Consider the following 16,028-nt stretch of genomic DNA (forward strand, 5'->3'; position numbering starts at 1 on the left):
TGCAGCCAGTGGCACAGGGCACATTTCATTGGTCGAGGGAAGCATGGATTCGAATAAATACCAGCAAACATCACACCATCTGTAAAAAAGTTGAAGTTAAAAAGAGGACGGGTCCTACAATAAGATGATGATCCAAAACGCACCTCAAAATCTACAATGGAATACCTCAAGAGGCACAAGCTGAAGGTTTTGCCCTGGCCCTCACAGTCCCCTGACCTAAACATCATTGAAAATCTGTGGATAGATCTCAGAAGAGCAGTGCATGCAAGACAGCCCAAGAAACTTGTAGAACTGGAAGCCTTTTGCAAGGACGAATGCACGAAAATCCCTCAGGTAAGAACTGACAGGTTATTAGCTGGCTACAAAAAGTGTTTACAAGCTGTGATACTTGCCAAAGGGGGTGTTACTAGGTACGGACCATGTCAGGTGCCCAAACTTTTGCTTCAGGTCCTTTTCATTTTTTGGTATTTTACGCCTGTAAATAATGGAAATAAAAATGTAATCTTGCGGAAAATATTAAAGAAATGTATCATCTTTACCCTTATGCCTTTTGGTGATCAGTTCATCTTCTGCTCACTTAACTATTCACAGTAACAGACATTTTCAGCAAGGGTGCCCAAACTTTTGCATGCCACTGTAAATTTGAAAAGTGGATGTGTGCGCATGGGTTGTTTTGAAGTCCAAGCTGTCCCGCAATGTGCAAAAATAGGTCACAGGATGAAGATGAAGAGTCATGACATGAATGTGTGAGAAGAAGAGAATATGCGCAATGAGCTAAACAAATAGCCAAGCTGTACAGTGTGTCGGAATATGCAATACAAGTTCACAGAATGAAGATGCAGGACATGACCATGAAATGTGCAATAGAAAGAAAAGAAAAGCAAGCAGAACTTTATTCATCACACACTTGTGAAATTTCCTCTCTGCATTTAACCCATCTGAAGCAGTGAACACACACGTACACACACACGTGAGCAATGAGCACACACACATACCCAGAGCAGTGGGCAGCCATGCTAACAGCGCCCGGGGAGCAGTTGGGAGTTAGGTGCCTCGCTCAAGGCCGTCCCATATTAACCTAACCTGCATGTCTTTGGACTGTGGGGGAAACCGGCGCACCTGGAGGCAGACACGAGAAGAACATACAAACTCCACACAGAAAGGCCCCGCTGGCCACTGGGCTCGAACCCAGAACCTTCTTGCTGTGAGGTGACCGTGCTAACCACTTACACCACTGTGCCGCCACAGTTTTACAGTAATATACATTACAGTAGAATTAAATTCTTTCCTTTGCATATGGGTTGTTTTACAATCAGGGTCCGCAAGCTAAAAATCACATTTAACACTTATTATCTTCAGTATCAAAAGGCTTGACTAAATAAACTTGGTTGTTTATTGTAGCCCTGTGATAGCTCTATTACCATGCAAAAAAAGAACTTTGGTGATAAGGTTATTTTTGGTGAATGTATGGCAATATGTGTCATATTTAGCAAAATTACTCGTGTCGTTTAGAAAAAGTGCTTTTTTGACCACAGGTGGCTCCAAAAGGGATGCACTTACATCATTCTTTATACCATAAAACACATATTTGGTTCCATATCATTGGAAACATAGTTAAGTTTTAATGTTGAATGCCAGTTAAGTTTTCAGACTATTTTGATCAAATTAGTATATAATTGTGTCAAAAAAAAGTGTCCTCTCCGAGACAGCTAATTTTTCAATATAAAATAACATATCTAAAATGGGGCGGCACGGTGGTGTAGTGGTTAGCGCTGTCACCTCACAGCAAGAAGGTCCTGGGTTCAAGCCCCGGGGCCGGCGAGGGCCTTTCTGTGCGGAGTTTGCATGTTCTCCCCGTGTCCGCGTGGGTTTCCTCCGGGTGTTCCGGTTTCCCTCACAGTCCAAAGACATGCAGGTTAGGTTAACTGGTGACTCTAAATTGAGCGTAGGTGTGAATGTGAGTGTGAATGGTTGTCTGTGTCTATGTGTCAGCCCTGTGATGACCTGGCGACTTGTCCAGGGTGTACCCCGCCTTTCGCCCGTAGTCAGCTGGGATAGGCTCCAGCTTGCCTGCAACCTTGTAGAAGGATAAAGCAGCTAGAGATAATGAGATGAGAATGAGATATCTAAAATGATTATTTTCATCCTAAAATGTAGTCAAGATATTGGGACATAAATATTAGAGACAACTAACACAAAGCTTACAGCCTTGTATTTAAAAGCACTATGGAAGTAGTGGATTCTGAATTGTCAAAAAAAAAAAGTCCTCTCCAAGAATCACTTCATTTGTTTCTCCCAGCCCTGCTTAAAGCTACACTTAATCTTGTTATAATACAAACTATTACACATGCCTATGTTCATCTCATCTCATCTCATTATCTGTAGCCGCTTTATCCTGTTCTACAGGGTCGCAAGCAAGCTGGAGCCTATCCCAGCTGACTACGGGCGAAAGGCGGGGTACACCCTGGACAAGTCGCCAGGTCATCACAGGGCTGACACATAGACACAGACAACCATTCACACTCACATTCACACCTACGCTCAATTTAGAGTCACCAGTTAACCTAACCTGCATGTCTTTGGACTGTGGGGGAAACCGGAGCACCCGGAGGAAACCCACGCGGACATGGGGAGAACATGCAAACTCCGCACAGAAAGGCCCTCGCCGGCCCCGGGGATTGAACCCGGACCTTCTTGCTGTGAGGCGACAGCGCTAACCACTACACCACCATGCCGCCGCCTATGTTCATATGTGTATTCATTTCCAAAAGTGCAGATTTGATAGTTGTTGTTTTTTTTTTTATTTGAATTTTGGACCCTTGTGACACAAACTTTGTACCCTGATTGTAAAACAACCCATATCCCATCTTGTAAGGAAGCTGAGGTCAGAGCGCAGGGTCAGCCATGATACAGCACCCATGGAGCAGAAAGGGTTAAGTGCCTTCCTTAAGGGCCTAACAGTGGCACTTTGGTGAAACCCCTGATCAATAACCCAGAACAAGCATGGAAGGATTACGAACTCAAGGGCCCCTTGACGTGAAAGCCTCCCGAGTCCCCCCAACCCCAGGCAATAATGTATTTGAATTGCAGACAAGTAGCATCTATATTTAAAGCAGAACATGTCTATAATGATCAGACTAGCTCTAGACCAGCGTTTCTCAACCTTTTTTCAGTCACGGCACCCTTCAGAAGTATGCAAATTCTCAAGGCACCCCCATATAAAACATACGCAGTCACGCTGACCATACGCTGACCCCGGCAGTGACATTGTGACATGGGAAAAGGGGCCGTGAGACAAATTTTGATGATGCGTGAGGCGGTGATGATTTGCATTAGTGCAACTTATTTATTTCAATGTTAGAATATATAATTTTTTGACGGCACCCTGGTTGAGAAAGGCTGCTCTAGACCACTTGCTTTCAGGTTGGCGGCCCACGTAGCCCTTTTTGTATGGCTACAGGCCTGTTAGGGTCTCTCAAAAGGTCAACCGTGGCGCAGCGGAGCTTGCTTGGTGTGGGTCTTTAGAGGCCCTGGACCTGTGTCCGACAATCCAGAACGAGCTGAGAACGAGCGTCCTGCACAGAACCCTGACCTCAAGCCCATTGAACACCTTTGGGAGGAACGGGAATGCTGAGCGCACCCCAGACCTCCTCACCTGAGCTCAGTAATGAACACAAATCCCTAGACATGCTGTGAAATCTAGTAGAAAGCCTTTCCAGAGGAGTAGAGGTTATTATAACAGCGAAAGAGAAAATAAATCTGGAATGATATTTTCACAAGGTGTGATGGCCAGGTGTCCTCAGTCCTGCTGTCCAAGTTGTTGTGGATGTGAGCCTCGATTTAAGGCTTCCTTTAAATGCACACATGTTGACCTACAGTGTATATGATAAACACATCTGGTTTGATCTGACATCACCTGCTGACCCCAGACTTAGGGTTGGTGTTAAAGTAGGATCTCAGACAGACAACCTACCTGGTGAACGCAAAGTACATAATGCTGATCATGGTGAACGTCAGTAGGGTGATGGTGTGTGGCTTGTAGAAGAACTCTAAGGTGATATCCTCCACTTGTTGCTCGTTTATCATCCGGAAGTGAAGCTTGTAATGGACATCATCTTTACTAAGAGTCCAAGAACCCGGTGAAGACGCCATGATCAGAACAAAAAGCTGCCGAGAACTGCAACTGCTGCTTCCCAGTGTAGTGAAGTTAGGGTGGGTGGCTCTGAAAAGTGGCTGCTGGTGAAGTTGTCATATTCTAGTTCGGCGCTTGCTATTGGCTGACGTCACTTCCGCGACTGTAAGGCGCGTTCCTATTGGCGGAGCTCAGTTGGGCTGAGACTCTGAAGAGCTGAATGAGAGTAAATAGAGGAGTTTCCTGTTGTGTATTACACAGTATAGTGCACTACACAGGGTGCGCAGGTGCTTATTTAATAATAATAATAATAATAATAGGAAGAGGAAGAAGAAGTACAGGCAGCATGGTGGTGGTGTAGTATTTAGCACTGTCTCCTCACAGCAAGAAGGTTCTGGGTTCGAGCCCAGTGGCCGACGAGGGCCTTTCTGTGTAGAGTTTGCATGTTCTCACCATGTCTGTGTGGGTTTCCCTCACAGTCCAAAGACATGCAGTGGCTCTAAATTGACCGTAGGTGTGAATGTGAGTGTGAATGGTTGTCTGTGTCTATGTGTCAGCCCTGCGATGACCTGGCGACTTGTCCAGGGTGTACCCCGCCTTTCGCCCGTAGTCAGCTGGGATAGGCTCCAGCTTGCCTGCAACCCTGTAGAACAGGATAAAGTGGCTAGAGATAATGGATGGATGGATGGATGGATGGAAGAAGAAGAAGTACAGGCAGCATGGTGGTGTCGTGGTTAGCGCTGTCGCCTCAGAGCAAGAAGGTTCTGGGTTTGAGCCCCATGGCCGACGAGGGCCTTTCTGTGTGGAGTTTGCATGTTCTCCCCGTGTCCGCGTGGGTTTCCTCCGGGTGCTCCGGTTTCCCCCACAGCCCAAAGACATGCAGGTTAGGTTAACTGGTGGCTCTAAATTGACCGTAGGTGTGAATGTGAGTGTGAATTGTTGTTTGTGTCTATGTGTCAGCCCTGTGATGACCTGGCAACTTGTCCAGGGTGTACCCCGCCTTTCTCCCATAGTCAGCTGGGATAGGCTCCAGCTTACCTACAACCCTGCACAGGATGAGCGGTTACAAATAATGGATGGATGGATAATAATAATAATAATAATAATAATAATAAAACTAGACAAAATGCAAACGAGACAAAAATCATGCCATTTTGTCCATCACGCAGCTTGCCAATCGACGAGTCCCCCAGGAGATAACCAGCTTGGAATAACTGGAATAACCTTCTCCTCCAACAATGACCAGGATGGTCACCAAAGCAGGGACTGCCCTACACCTGGCCCTCCTGGTTCACCACCAACTGAAAATCAAAGACAAAAAAAAATACCAGACATAGCTAGACGAGGAAGGAGTATAAAGTAGTTATGTCTTGTTTTTACTTTTCGTTACAAAAGAATGATGAAATCCATTTTGGGTACTATCCAATCATCCATCCATCCATCCATCCATCCATTATCTGTAGCCGCTTTATCCTGTTCTACAGGGTCGCAGGCAAGCTGGAGCCTATCCCAGCTGACTATGGGCGAGAGGGGGGGTACACCCTGGACAAGTCACCAGGTCATCACAGGGCTGACACATAGACACAGACAACCATTCACACTCACATTCACACCTACGGTCAATTTAGAGTCATCAACTAGCCTAACCTGCATGTTTTTGGACTGTGGGGGAAACCGGAGCACCCAGAGGAAACCCACACAGACACGGGGAGAAAATGCAAACTCCACACAGAAAGGTCCTCACAGGCCACTGGGCTCGAATCCAGGACTTTCTTGCTATGAGGCAACAGTGCTAACCACTACACCACCGTGCCGCCCCACAACAAAAATAACAACAATAATAATAAGTTTACCAAATAACATAAATTAAGATAATCTTGCCACAAATTAGTTTAATAAATCTTCAAAATTAGCTTAATGATAATAACATCTCTTCCATTTTTTTCTGACTGCAGCGCCACAGGGCCATAGTTTTACACCCCACAGTTTTACAACAGCAGTTTGAGGCCAGTAGCATTTAGCCCGTGCACTGACACTTTCTCATTTCAGTCATTTTAGGTTCAGGGTTTGGGTCAGTATAAAGTTAGGGTTAGGGTTAGATTAGGGTGACAGTATCCCTTCCTGAATGGTAATCTGCATGGCGACCCATACAACTAGCACAAAAATGCTCACTGTCTACATGGCACAATCATGTGCATAATTAGCAGGTTCACTGATGTCCTGCAGGTTCACTGGCCTGAAACTGCTGTTGTAAAACTGTAGCTCACCACCAACTGAAACTGTAAAACTGTAGCTCTGCATTCAGACCCTTCTTGATGGGTTTGGTTTGATTTGATCCCACACACTTATAATAACATTATGAAAGTGTAAATTTCCCCACCAATGGATTAAAGTTTATCTTATCTTATCTTTAAATAATATTGGCAGGCTTTGAGTGGTATATCAGATACAGTGGGGCAAAAAAGTATTTAGTCAGCCACAAATTGTGCAAGTTCTCCCACTTAAAAAGATGAGAGAGGCCTGTAATTTTCATCATAGGTACACTTCAACTATGAGAGACAGAATGGGGGGAAAGAATCCAGGAAATCACATTGTAGGATTTTTAATGAATTGATTGGTAAATTCCTCGGTAAAAATAAGTATTTGGTCACCTACAAACAAGCAAGATTTCTGGCTCTCACAGACCTGTAACTTCTTCCTTAAGAGGCTCCTCTGTCCTCCACTCATTACCTGTATTAATGGCACATGTTTGAACTCGTTATCAGTATAAAAGACACCTGTCCACAACCTCAAACAGTCACACTCCAAACTCCACTATGGCCAAGACCAAAGAGCTGTCAAAGGACACCAGAAACAAAATTGTAGACCTGCACCAGGCTGGGAAGACTGAATCTGCAATAGGTAAGCAGCTTGGTGTGAAGAAATCAACTGTGGGAGCAATTATTAGAAAATGGAAGACATACAAGACCACTGATAATCTCCCTCGATCTGGGGCTTCACGCAAGATCTCACCCCATGGGGTCAAAATGATCACAAGAATGGTGAGCAAAAATCCCAGAACCACACGGGGGGACCTAGTGAATGACCTGCAGAGAGCTGGGACCAAAGTAACAAAGGCTATCATCAGTAACACACTACGCCACCAGGGACTCAAATCCTGCAGTGCCAGACGTGTCCCCCTGCTTAAGCTAGTACATGTCCAGGCCCGTCTGAAGTTTGCTAGAGAGCATTTGGATGATCCAGAAGAGGAATGGGAGAATGTCATATGGTCAGATGAAACCAAAATAGAACTTTTTGGTAAAAACTCAACTTGTCGTGTTTGGAGGAGAAAGAATGCTGAGTTGCATCCAAAGAACACCATACCTACTGTGAAGCATGGGGGTCGAAACATCATGCTTTGGGGCTGTTTTTCTGCAAAGGGACCAGGACAACTGATCCGTGTAAAGGAAAGAATGAATGGGGCCATGTATCGTGAGATTTTGAGTGAAAACCTCCTTCCATCAGCAAGGGCATTGAAGATGAAACGTGGCTGGGTCTTTCAGCATGACAATGATCCCAAACACACCGCCCAGGCAATAAAGGAGTGGCTTCGTAAGAAGCATTTCAAGGTCCTGGAGTGGCCTAGCCAGTCTCCAGATCTCAACCCCATAGAAAATCTTTGGAGTGAGTTGAAAGTCCATGTTGCCCAGCGACAGCCCCAAAACATCACTGCTCTAGAGGAGATCTGCATGGAGGAATGGGCCAAAATACCAGCAACAGTGTGTGAAAACCTTGTGAAGACTTACAGAAAACGTTTGACCTCTGTCATTGCCAACAAAGGGTATATAACAAAGTATTGAGATGAACTTTTGTTATTGACCAAATACTTATTTTCCACCATAATTTGCAAATAAATTCTTTAAAAATCAGACAGTGTGATTTTCTGGATTTTTTTTTCTCATTTTGTCTCTCATAGTTGAGGTATACCTATGATGAAAATTACAGGCCTCTCTCATCTTTTTAAGTGGGAGAACTTGCACAGTTGGTGACTGACTAAATACTTTGTTGCCCCACTGTAGATTGCATTCAGCTAGCATGATATTCAATGAGTCAAAGACGAGTTCGATATTATGCTTGCTGAATGGAATATATCTGATAGACCACGAAAAAAGCTATTATTATAATACATACACATTCGATGGCACAATTATAGATTTTATAAAAAGTTAAGAACAGGAGGGTAGCTTACCAATATTGAATGCTGATTCCGATCAAATGTAATTCAATGTTCTGTCAATCCAGTGTACATGTACAAAGTCAAAGTTCTAACAATAAAAATGGTACAAGTCCAAAAAGCCTGAGCAACAACCCAACTTATATACAAGCTATAGCCAGGTTAACAGTTCAAATTCTAAGTTACTTTTGGTAGTAGTTAATTGTTACATTGCAGTTGTTCAAAACGAGTCCATTGAAGTCCACGAGTGAAGTCCTCTTGTAAAAGTCTTCGTCACTTTTCCTCACCTCCAAGTAGAACTTTATATTTCCGCTATTGATCTCTTTTTCAGTTTTTCAATGTCTGTTGGTATGTTTTTCTCTTGTAAATATGCGTGAAGAATATCCAGTGAAATTTTAGTAGCCTTTTGGGTGTTCAACACATCTTTCTCTTTCAATCTTGTGAACAAACTATCACGGTCACTCACTAGGGTGGAAGTTTTACGTCTCCGACGTGTCTCTTTTCAAGTTTTTTATGTCTGTTGGTATGTTTTTCTATTGTAAATATGCATGAAGAATATATAATGAAGTTTTGGTAGCCTTTCAGGTGTTCAGCGTGTCTTTAGTTTCAGTTTATTTATTTATTGCTTAATCCGAGCACTGAATTAACCCCGTCTTCTCTCTCTCCTGACTGACAAAGAAATGATGTGCGCATGCGCAGCTGAAGTTTAGTCATTGGATCTTTGCATGAGCTCTGAAATGTGACGTCGTGTTGTCTTGATAATGTGCAATATTATAACAATATTGCACGCTCATTCTCCATTGGGGAGAGTGGCGTAATACATGGAGGATAAGCGATATGATAACAATATTGCATGCCATCAGTAAACCCAGAATACATGCTTTTATTCCATGGAAAAAGTGGCCCATATGTGTATAATAATATCTTATGTTACATAACGTTAGCTTAATAATGTTACAACTGACCCCGCTCTACTCGATAGCACAAACATACACATTTAGGAGCTGAGAGCCTTTAAGAGCTAAACTGTTGAGATTAAAACAACTTTTCCATGGTTGCTGTGAGCTTTCTCTGTTTAGTCCCTTGGAGTCCACTGCAGTGAGAGAGAGAGAGAGAGAGAGAGAGAGTGAGTGTGTGTGTGTGTGTGTGTGTGTGTGTGTGTGTGTGTGTGTGTGTGTTTATAGGTGGCAGTCTGGCACCAGAAACTCAACATGACTTCTGAAACACAGGATCAGATTTATTGTAGCAACGAGCCCTAGCAACCATTAGAGTCTGTAGCAACATGAGTGTCAGGACATGAGCTCGTGCACAGGAATGCGACATTTCCTCATCACCTTTGCGTGACTTGGTGGTAACAGGTAAAGCTCTTTAGTTTGTGTGAAAGACTCACTATGGGCTGTGGGAGCTCCAGACTCACGGTGGTGGAACCTGTAAAACCAGGCAGCCTCGACACCACAGCTGAGGTACAGTCACTTATTTCATCACCCACCATTCTCTTTTGAGTAATATCACAGTGAAGTCTGCTGAAATGTCTAAAAAGTTTGCTGAGTATGATGTTCTGGTTTCCTTCTCTTAATATGACGTGAGAGTTATTAATATTTGAACAGTCTGTCATGACCAGTGCCCAGGTACATTGTGTCATGCTGTGATGCTTTGCCAGTGTTCATCTCCATAACCTGCTCAAGCTTTGGGTTTATACCCGAAAATGGTTCTCGTACCACTAAATGGTTCTAATACCCCTTAAAATGGTTCTTCACTTACGTACTTAAGCCTGTGATTCTAAAGAGGAAAATAGGCCACTGACATTCTTCCTCCACTCTGTCTTGTTCTGTGCTTCTTTCTCCAACTGCTTCCGGGTGTAGCCAGCTGTCTGGCTCCCTGCTGTTGTGTTCCGTCTCCAGGTATTCCGGGGGCCACCTCTCTTTCTTTTCTTCTGGGGGTTCCACTATAATGAACTTTTAAAATTGTTCTAGTACCCTTAAAATGGTTCTAGTACCCCTTTTGATGGGTAAACATGCTGTTGTAGGGTTCTACAAAGAGCCTTCAGGTCTTCCTACAGAGGTTCAACCGAGGTCCACAGAGGTTCATTTGGTTGATGTTTACCTATCAAAATAGGTACTAGAACCATTTTAGGAGGCTAATAACCTTCAACTCTACAAAGAACCCTCAGTGCATGCCTCCATAAACTCCTCAATGGATGCTACACCAACTTGCTCCGCAGGGTTCAGGGTTTGTCCTGGAGGTCCCAGCCTACCTTGGACCAAATCTATGGTACCTTGCTGAGGCTAAGCACCAGCCCGAGCCAGCGACGCACACAGTTTGTGGGCCACTGTTTCCATGCCAAGGAGGAGCTAATTTTCAAGCTCGTCCTTTGGAAATTAGCTGGTAGGGGTCACATTACCTATCCCCAGGTCACTGCAAGGGACACTGAGCTCAACCTCATTGAACTGGGCGCTGCCACGAGGGATCCCGACTGCTGGCTGGACGCTGTGTGTAGTCTCTCGGCCAAGGTTACACAATGATTATGATGATCAACCTGTAGAAAACAGCGCTGTATCCACTCTTAGAACCTTTAAAGGTTCTACATTTTCTTTGCTGGACCCTTTGGGGGAACAAGTTTCTATGTAGAATCCTAAAACAAAGTGCTTTCCCAATTGGGAAAATATTGCCCCTAAATATTATCCTACTTAATATTTGGCTGAGCTGAACTTTTTATATCTGAAAAGTTGTCGCACAAACTGTAGCACAAACTGCTGAAAAAGTTAATGCTGGCTATAACAGAAAGTTTGTGCTACAGTAGCTCTTCTGTGGGATTGGACCATATGGGCTAGCCTTCGTGCCCTATGCCAATCAATGAGCCTTTGACACCCATGACCCTGTTGTTGGTTCACTGGTTGTCGTTACTTGGACCACTTTCGGTCCAACCACTGCATACCAGGAACACTCCACAAGATGTGCCAATTTTGGAGATGCTCTGACCCAGTCATCTAGCCATCACAATTTGGCCCTTGTTAAAGTTGCTCAGATTCTTACGTTTGCCCATTTTTCTGGCTTCCAACACATCAACTTCAAGAACTGATTGTTCTCTTGCTGCCTAATATATCCCACCCCTTGACAGGTGCCATTGTCACAAAATAATCAATGTAATTCACTTTACCTGTCAGTGTTCTTAATTTTATGGCTGATCGCGGTATGTCCCTAACAGTGTGGTAAACGTTCATGGCCAGTATCTGAACAAACTACCTACTGTATAATTATCATTTTTTTGAGTCACTGAGCTTGATCAGTATGTATTCCTAATAGCTACGCATGTCACAATTCTGATATAATGCTAAAAACATGAAAAACTTTTTTTTTCAGTACATATGTACTGGATTTTTACCATGGACAGAAATTTCAGCACATTTCCCTGTACTGAGAAAAGAACAGAAAACCGATTTACTCAAACCTGCCTTGCAATTGTCAACAATCACCCTAAAAGCTTTCCATTCTTTTTCCAACACAGAGATTCGAAACAGGTTGAGAAAATGCTGGAATATTCCTTTAATGTGGTTAATAACAAGCACATGTTTAAAGTTTCATTTTAAACACAAGTGTCTTTTACGTCTGGGATGGTTGTATTTTTGGAGGCATGAACAGGATTACACAGTACCAGTTAGTCCTGAAGTGAATGTATGAATTAGTCAGTCACAAATAAAGTTCACGAGATTCTTTGTGTGTATGAATGAATTAATGAATTTTTTGAATGAATGAATGAATGAATGAATTTTTTGAATGAATTTATTTTTTATTTCGAACATGTATAAAAAATGTATTTAACTATTTGTACATACAAAAGAAAGAAAACAAGAAATTAAAAAAATAAATAAAATAACATAAAGAGCTAAGACATTACAAAACACCACACATTGTTCGAAAAAGGAGTGGGAAGAAGTACAATACTTTTTTAATTTCCCACCCCTTTTTAACTACCCCGAAATCCAAACTACATTAATACGCCTATAAAAATATATACCATATATACACTTCATGAATATCTATATAAATATATAATTACAAAAATAAATATCTACTACATACCATATATATACACTTCATAAATATCTATATAAATATTTAATTACAAAAATAAATATATACTACATACCATATATACACTTCATAAATATCTATATAAATATATAATTACAAAAATAAATATCTACTACATACCATATATATACACTTCATAAATATCTATATAAATGTATAATTACAAAAAAAAAAAAAATATATATATATATATATACTATATACCATATATACACTTCATAAATATCTCTATAAATATATAATTACAAAAATAAATATCTACTATATACCTATCCCTGTAAATATGAATATATAAACTATCCCCATAAATAAATATATACCATATATACCATATACTAAGTTAGTTCTAATATAACAATCAACCCTATTCTATTTATCCCTCATCATCCTCCGTTAACATACGTCCTCTTCTATATACTTGTTTAAAAATATTTTTGTACCTTTTTTTAAACAGATTTATATTTGCACTTTGTTTTATTTCTGTCTCCAGTCTGTTCCATAAAGTCGCCCCACAGCTTGATACGCACATGCTTTTCATATTTGTTCGAACCTTTGGTTTTTTAAAATTTAGGTCTCCCCTTAGATTATATCCCCCCTCTCTCTCACTAAACATTCCTTGTATGTTTTTTGGCAATAGATTATTTCTTGCTTTGTACATTATTTGTGCTGTTCTAAATTTGACCAGATCCATAAATTTTTTTACACATAAATTCTTTGTGTGTAAATCCATAGATTGAACCGGTGTGCGGGAGTCCTCGTGGTGACTCAGCCGTCTCTAAAAACACAACAGACAGTGGAGTTGGTCTGGACACAGGAGAGACCTATGTTCCATCCAGGACAGGTCCTAGGATTCTCCCACCACTGCAAGGTATGAGGACAAAAGTGGTCATAAGTAAAAATCGTTTGCCCTTAAATCATTGAGACCATTACAGAAAATGGCATTTTTAAAAAATATATATTTTAGCTGCATTGGCAGGCTCCTGTTTTCACGGCCAATTTCAAACAGCCAAATGTAGGTCCAAGTTTCTAAAGTTATCTAAATATGTAGGCCTCCCCTTTTTCATAGTACCTTCTCAAAAACTTACTCTTTGTTGTACGTTAGCTCAGAGTCCAAGTCTGACTCAGGAGAGCCAGAGACAGGAGTCTAGTGTGATTCTGGAGCAGCTGCTGAATCAGGGCATCATCCCAGCCCAAAGCAGAGTGGCAAGCAGCGGAGAAGCTTATAACATCATGGTAAGTGGGTCATGGTGCAAGCACAGTGTCCAGTTACTGCCTATTGAAGTTTGTAGTCGGATCTCTATAACTACAAAATTGGTGTAACGTGTCTGGTGTCATGCAGCTGGCTGACTCAGAGGGGCCGAGGAAGAGACCACCACCTCGCCTAGAGTCACTGAAGATCCGTAAAGAACAAGAACTCACTACAAAGGAAGACCTTGATGAGAAGATGAAACAAGTAGAGGAAAGGAGGAAGGTACAACAGAAAGAAAAGCCGCAACACTTTTTTTTCTGAGTATACAAAATGAGTGGAAAAGATAAAATATAAATGTATACAAATATAGAATAAAATGAAATACAAATGAAAAAAGATTCAGTGAGTTTTAAAAGAAAGAAGAAGAAAATACTAGAAGGGCACTTACAGTGGTGCCTGAAAGTTTGTGAACCCTTTAGAATTTTCTGTTTCTGCATAAATATGACCTAAAACATCATCAGATTTTCACACAAGTCCTAAAAGTAGATAAAGAGAACCCAGTTAAACAAACGAGACAAAAATATTATACTTGGTCATTTATTTATTGAGGAAAATGATCCAATATATTACATATCTGAGAGTGGCAAAAGTATGTGAACCTCTAGGATTAGCAGTTAATTTGAAGGTGAAATTAGAGTCAGGTGTTTCAATCAATGGGATGACAATCAGGTGTGAGTGGGCGCCCTGTTTTATTTCAAGAACAGAGATCTATCAAAGTCTGATCTTCACAACACATGTTTGTGGAAGTGTATCATGGCACGAACAAAGGAGATTTCTGAGGACCTCAGAAAAAGCGTTGTTGATGCTCATCAGGCTGGAAAAGGTTACAAAACCATCTCTAAAGAGTTTGGACTCCACCAATCCACAGTCAGACAGATTGTGTACAAATGGAGGAAATGCAAGACCATTGTTACCCTCCCCAGCAGTGGTTGACCAAAAAGATCACTCCAAGAGCAAGGCATGTGATAGTCAGCGAGGTCACAAAGGACCCCAGGGTAACTTCTAAGGAACTGAAGGCCTCTCTCACATTGGCTAATGTTAACGTTCATGCATCCACCATCAAGAGAACACTGAGCAACAATGGTGTGCATGGCAGGGTTGCAAGGAGAAAGCCACTGCTCTCCAAAAAGAACATTGCTGAAAACACTGCATTCCAGCATAAGAACCTTATCCCATCTGTGAAACATGGTGGTGGTAGTATCATGGTTTGGGCCTGTTTTGCTGCATCTGGGCCAGGACGGCTTGCCATCATTGATGGAACAATGAATTCTGAATTATACCAGCAAATTCTAAAGGAAAACGTCAGGACATCTGTCCATGAACTGAATCTCAAGAGAAGGTGGGTCATGCAGCAAGACAACGACCCTAAGCACACAAGTCGTTCTACCAAAGAATGGTTAAAGAAGAATAAAGTTAATGTTTTGGAATGGCCAAGTCAAAGTCCTGACCTTAATCCAATGAAAATGCTGTGGAAGGACCTAAAGCGAGCAGTTCATGTGAGGAAACCCACCAACATCCCAGAGTTGAAGCTGTTCTGTACGGAGGAATGGGCTAAAATTCCTCCAAGCCGGTGTGCAGGACTGATCAACAGTTACCGGAAATGTTTAGTTGCAGTTATTGTTGCACAAGGGGGTCACACCAGATACTGAAAGCAAAGGTTCACATACTTTTGCCACTCACAGATATGTAATATTGGATCATTTTCCTTCACAAAGGATTCACAAACTTTCAAGCTCCACTGTACTGTATGTCTGCAGGTACGGGAGGAAGAGCTGCGAAATAGACTGAGGGTTAAATCTGCACGGCCTCGTGGAACCGCTCTTGTCGAAGTCGGGGAGGTGAGTGACCCAGATGTAGATTCTCCTCCATCTTCTGACATCCCAACCACAGTGAAAGATCCTGATCTGGGCAGCAGTGGAACAGCAGCAGCTGACCTACTCTCCTGTGCAGGCGAATGACAACCTTTCAACAGAATGAAGTCTTGTAACCTGGGCCTGCTCTGCCCCTTGGCTGGACCACTACTGTAATGCTGGTCCAGCACAGCTTAGTCTTATCCAGAATTTATTTAGCATGATAGAAGCACATAAGGTAAGTATCCATATAAATTAGGATTTTAACAAGTGTACACTTTTGCACTTGCACTTTATAATACTCTAGTTAGTGTTTAACAATGGGAATGGGTCACTTCAACACAGAACAAATAGACATACAGTTGTGTTCAAAAAATAGCAGCACAACATCAGTAACCTGATGAGCCACTGTTATTAGTTGTAGTGACATTTCTGCATGGCAAGTAATTTATTTGTACATGTAGTGGCATAATAGAAAAACAATAGACCCAA

At 42.0% G+C, this 16,028-nt stretch overlaps 2 protein-coding genes across 2 annotated transcripts in view; one reads left to right on the forward strand and one right to left on the reverse strand.

Moving 5' to 3' along the window:
- The window catches only part of ptdss1b (phosphatidylserine synthase 1b), a 33,887-nt gene extending 29,658 nt beyond the window's left edge, over positions 1 to 4,229 (reverse strand). The window contains exon 1 of the mRNA XM_060942968.1: positions 3,974 to 4,229. Coding sequence (XP_060798951.1) covers positions 3,974 to 4,152 — 179 coding nt within the window. The 5' untranslated portion in view covers positions 4,153 to 4,229. The remainder of the gene's footprint in view (positions 1 to 3,973) is intronic.
- Positions 4,230 to 9,732: 5,503 nt separating this feature from the next.
- On the forward strand, positions 9,733 to 15,644 carry stmnd1 (stathmin domain containing 1). Its single transcript, XM_060942252.1, has 5 exons — positions 9,733 to 9,808; positions 13,170 to 13,305; positions 13,540 to 13,670; positions 13,777 to 13,908; positions 15,444 to 15,644. The coding sequence occupies exons 1-5, from the start codon at positions 9,737 to 9,739 to the stop codon at positions 15,642 to 15,644; spliced, it is 672 nt and encodes a 223-aa protein (XP_060798235.1). The 5' UTR covers positions 9,733 to 9,736.
- Positions 15,645 to 16,028: the final 384 nt, after the last annotated feature.

Source organism: Neoarius graeffei, chromosome 16 (assembly GCF_027579695.1).
Source record: "Neoarius graeffei isolate fNeoGra1 chromosome 16, fNeoGra1.pri, whole genome shotgun sequence".
NCBI lineage: Eukaryota > Metazoa > Chordata > Actinopteri > Siluriformes > Ariidae > Neoarius > Neoarius graeffei.